The sequence below is a fragment of the Lottia gigantea genome (assembly GCF_000327385.1).
Source record: "Lottia gigantea unplaced genomic scaffold LOTGIsca_64, whole genome shotgun sequence".
NCBI lineage: Eukaryota > Metazoa > Mollusca > Gastropoda > Lottiidae > Lottia > Lottia gigantea.
This window is the reverse complement of record NW_008710179.1, coordinates 1,253,911-1,259,073: the sequence shown is the minus strand read 5'-3', so window position 1 is coordinate 1,259,073 and position 5,163 is coordinate 1,253,911. Positions and strand designations below refer to the sequence as shown.

Below are 5,163 nucleotides of genomic sequence, written 5' to 3'. Positions count from 1 at the left end.
TTACTCTCGCTTCTCGCCTTTTCCTCGCCTTTTTTAGATTGTATACTTCAAGCTGGTGATAGTTGCAGTTACGTCAATTAATGATGTTAACAAAGCTGCAACTGGGCGTGCCTGGCAAGCCATCTTTTAGATTCAAGTTACCTAGCAGCTATATATAGTATACAATTTGTTCGTAATGCCTTGAAGCCAGAAAATATAGTATCATTTTAGGCGTAAGTGATCCAGATAAGTTAAAATCACAGACATGTTCATTATTTTATGGTCTTTCCAGACATGCCGAAAGGTATGAATCAACTAAATCATCTACAATATGATAATATAGATTTTTAGAGTAAAATTAGTATTAAAAATACATAACAGCAATGCCAAAGTATATGTCATCGAGTTCTTTTCCATCATTTTATTGTAACATACTGGTCTGGGAAATTTAAGGTCAGAGTTGATCATTTAGGGGGGTTGATTTAGGCCTCGATTATGTGTAAATAATCTTCAAGTACTTGAACTGTATGAATATCGCTTCATTCTTTCAAAAATACTTTAAACTAGGAATTTTGCATTTTATTTTTTTTCTTTCACTGGTTTATCAACTGCCTGCAAATGAGGGTATCCAAAAATACCTCTGGTGGTAAGGTCTGTAATAAGAAATACTGTGTACGAATATCTTTTGATTTTCTAGTCCTTTACGGATCTCCAACATGGCTGAATTAAGAAAAAGACGACTCGTCAATTTTATTTTCAAACACGGATAATTAATGATATAACTGGCTAAAAAACTAACATTTCGACATTTCATTACTGATAAGCTTAGCTGAACAATTCCCGTTTCTGAGACCAAGGTACGATTGACCTTTACAAAAGGTGAACCATGCCTTTGAATTCAGTCAACTCAACTCAATAGAAGCATTTCCTATGTTTTATATGTCCCTAAAATATTATTAAAACGTCATTTTCAGAATGAATATTAGACGGCTAGGGGGCCTAAACATAATGGTTTATGCGATGTTTGCTCTGCCTTATCCAATTGCAGTTGAACCCGTCGCCGTTTATTCATTCTGACATGTGATAATGGTGAGATATAACCTCTCAAATTAAAAAGTTCCTATTTTACAAGAGAATTCAATAAATTAAATTGGCTGAAATGAGTAGCTCAGATGATGATCGGCTGTAGACATATATGATTATCAAAGAATATTATATTGTTTAAACAATAGAGCAGTAGTATCATTAACATTGCCTGAATAGGAGCTAGTAATCGTTATGAAATTCCACGTTAACTTAACTACATGTTGGCTACATACGATTCTATTGGATATTCCATCGACACAATACACCATTTTAACCCACCCCACTACATTTTCTGTATAAAAGGTGCAGATATTTTTGCAGTTTTTACAGTTAATTTAAAAGTCTTGGACTTAATTCTGTAAAACAAATGTTTCTGATGCCTACCTGTTTCCATTCTTCCGAGTATCGCCTGAAAGTTGCTCCAAAAAAAGTGTTGGTCCATTCTGGAATATCATCATCTTCTTTCAATAATTTGCTCTTGGATTTTGTTTCTCGTAGTTGAATTTCTGTGGGTGTCGAATTGCTCTCGTCTCGTCGAAATACACCATTGCTTGTGGATAAACCTTCGCCAAAAGAATTCTGCCATTGTTTCCCAGCAGATCGAGTCTCTTGATCATTCAGGGAATAATTCCATGGCGAATCGTGGGTTGAATTATAAACACCAGACATATTGAATATTGCGATATAAGTCTTACATATTATAACGTTAATCTTTCAGCATATCGCATAATATTATTTAAATACAAGATATCATACTATTATACCTCCAAGAAGAAATTGAATACCCTATCCTTTGGCTAAAAAATACTAACATAAATCATATGATATGTAGAGTTTTGTATACACGTCTTCTTAGTAGTTATTTAAAGTGGTAGGTGTGTCCACAGGATATATTGAAACATAGACAATATCTATACATTGATGTTATTTAAATATTTGAAAGACATGTAATCATATATATTTGAGGAATGAGGAAGTTATGGCAGATCTTTAATGTGTTAATGTAGCCGGCTGACTTTCTGATTATATTTTCGGGGTCAAATTAACAACCTTTTGGAAGCATTTAGCCCGATTTACATATCAATTATCAATGGTTTTCATTAAAGCAGCAAATAAGTCACTTAATTCTACTCTTGAACGACTTCTTAATGCCTGAGACTACATAATATGAGGTTGTTAGAAGGGGTCGTACACAATAGAATTGTTTTGTAGCTGGAGACCATACTCAAAGGTTTACCACCCCTAAGGATGACCAAAAAATTGATTTTTTAAACTTGACCAAAATAAGTCTTTATTCATCGGTGGACTTACCTTGTGTCAAAACTATAAGTCAAATTCCTCTATAATCCAATTTTATACTTTTGTCATGGCACCTGGCAAGCCCAACTGATGAATATATATGCCCAAGTTTGAGACTTTAAATTTTATGTCTATTTTAAGTGGTAGTTGTCCTAACCCAAGACATAAAACCATAGTTTGCGATCATGCAATTCATTTTTGTTCATGATGACACGGGCCGTGGCTACGCTCTTTAATTATGACCAAGCGCGATGACAATGTGTTCATGTTTGAATTTCATGATGATTTGATGAACTGTTTCAGGTTTTTGCCTTGACTTATAGATGATTTAGATGATATATGATGATATAGATTATTTGAAAATTCACTATTAAGCTACAAAAGATTTTGTTATCATTTCTGACAACTGGTAGTGGGTGTATGTTACCTTGCCCGGCAAGCTATCTTCACATACTGAAAAAAAAAGATTTTTTTTTGTTTTTGACTAACCATAGTAACCCAGCAACCTCATGAAAAAATACATTTTAATGGATGTATTATAAAAATTCAATCAAGCGGGTATCAAAGTATTCAAAAACTTCCCTGTTTAGTATGACACACATAACATGTAGCTCACCCATTCGTTGATAATTTTATACTTTTTTATTATGGAAAGTCAGTGTCACCTTAAAGAAAGATAGTGTAAAATTGTCAATACATTAAAACTTTGGAAATGAGCTGAATTCATTAGAGACACAATATGAGAAAAATCATCGGTGAAATATGAAAAAATTTTGAAAATCTTTTAGAGCGAAAAATTTAAAAAAATAAATAGCCTCAGGAACATTGTAAAATATCGTAAATTTCGGACTCTTTCGAGAATTCCAAAAACAAAACTTATCTTTATCCAAGTCAGACCCAGAGTGCTAAAATTTAAGGATGTAGGCCGGCCAAATGCCAAGCTTCAAACAAATCGTATGAAAACGTTATTTTAACAAGTATTTACTGCGTCAAGGGCAATAAGTCAATTCCGAACCTAGTCAACTTGGGAGTATAAAATTTCGACTCGTCTTCATTAAATGTATAACAGAGGAAGAAGTGACGATAAATGATTAAATAAATGATGATTTTGGTAGGCCTGATAAAGTTTTATGATAATTCATATTGATGCAGATAAGATTTCAATTTCAATTATTTCTTGCTTTAATAAGATTGCCTTCACGTCTTTCTTATATCGCAGGCCAATCTAAAGCGTGATACAGATAGCGGAAATGATATTTTCTAAATTTCGTCGAAGGGATAGAACCCGTTTATTAAAGTGAAATGATATATATCTGCATTTCCATAGACCACAATTAGATTTAGTGACTACTTTATGGTTCGTGCCAACAGTCCTCATAAAATGGATCTATTCCATAATATATATGATAATAATAATATTCTGTTAATGATGAATTTGAAATAATAATTATTATATCATGGAACAAGTTTTTATAGCTGATCGCACAAGAAAAGCAGAATCTCCCAAGGATCGTGGTACAAGCCTAAAACACTCGATCGTTGGGGACAATAATGACCACAGCACGATATCTGACGATTCCTATATGCTCATATCACTCTTACGAGCCAATCTTCCTCTGCCATAGCATCACAGTTAGGGAAGTTAGGGACGCCTTTCCGATGTGACAGGGGTATAAGTTATGCTTCTCTTGAAATGTTAATTTTGTACTTTCAGTCTTATCAGTTGAACCATGACCATACATTTGTTTAGAAAATATACGAGGTGTGGCCATGAAATCCTTTATCATAATATTCGATATTCAATGTTGCCAATGTTAAAGGATGTTTTGAACTTATATTAGAACCTATGCTCTCGTTATTCATTGACGTTGTCGTGTTTGGTGATAAAATAGTCAATTAACACACGACATGCCATAGTATTATGACTATTCGTCCAATTTTTCACTTTCCCCTGTCAGTGATGCAGGTAGCAGGGGCTGACAAGGAAAAGCCCCGTGAGCTACAAGCTGGGCACGTTTAAGATCCTTCGACAGTTGGAAATCGAAGAAGAGCAGGCTAATGCCGCTGTTCTAGCATAATTTCCCTCAAAGCACCCTTAATGGCGTTGCCCGTCTTGCCCACATGGTGCAGAATAGTAGGACGTAAAACTCCATTCATTTCATTCATGTTAAAATCCTGCTTATTTTCATACTTTCAAGCAAAGAAGAGTTTGAAGTTCCTTGCACTGACCTACTACTTTTATTAACTTATTAAAATTTATCACAACCATATCTAGAATTCACGTTAATGATATTCTAGAGCTCGTCTACAAATGGTTATTAAAATGCACGATCATAACCTGCAAAAGGATGGGGGTGTTCAGAATGTAAGTTAACAACAGAACACTTTGTGGTACGTACGACATTTTTCTTTTCTTTTTTTTTAGCTAATTCGATTTTAGAATCAGAATGTTGCAGGAATGAAATAATTCGTAAAACAAATTCAAAGTTTGGTCAATATATAGGAAGTATTCGATTAAAGTAGTAAGAAATGAAGCTTGGCAGAAAAAAAACCTTTTGAATCTAGGAAATCGTTTGACGTCAGATTTTAGTAATATATTATAAAGCAATGGAGATTTAAATATAAATAGCAAGTTAAATTATGATAAGAAATTAATCAAAAAAGAAACAATATTAGATTTCGAAACTTTGTTTCATTTAATTCAAAGGATTAACAACCTTCCAACAATAAATCTTTAATTCATTTTACAAGAAGATAGATCACTTTTTGCTCTTCTCTTTGATCTAGGCACCATTCAAG

General features: G+C 33.5%; 1 protein-coding gene across 1 annotated transcript; it reads right to left on the bottom strand.

Annotated features, from left to right (window-relative positions):
- Positions 1-961: 961 nt before the first annotated feature.
- Positions 962-1,734, bottom strand: LOTGIDRAFT_167237 (hypothetical protein; the record flags this gene model as incomplete). Its single annotated transcript, XM_009064709.1, has 2 exons — positions 962-1,099; positions 1,450-1,734. 2 exons carry the CDS (start codon positions 1,732-1,734, stop codon positions 962-964), a joined length of 423 nt encoding a protein of 140 aa, XP_009062957.1.
- Between the last annotated feature and the right edge of the window lie 3,429 nt (positions 1,735-5,163).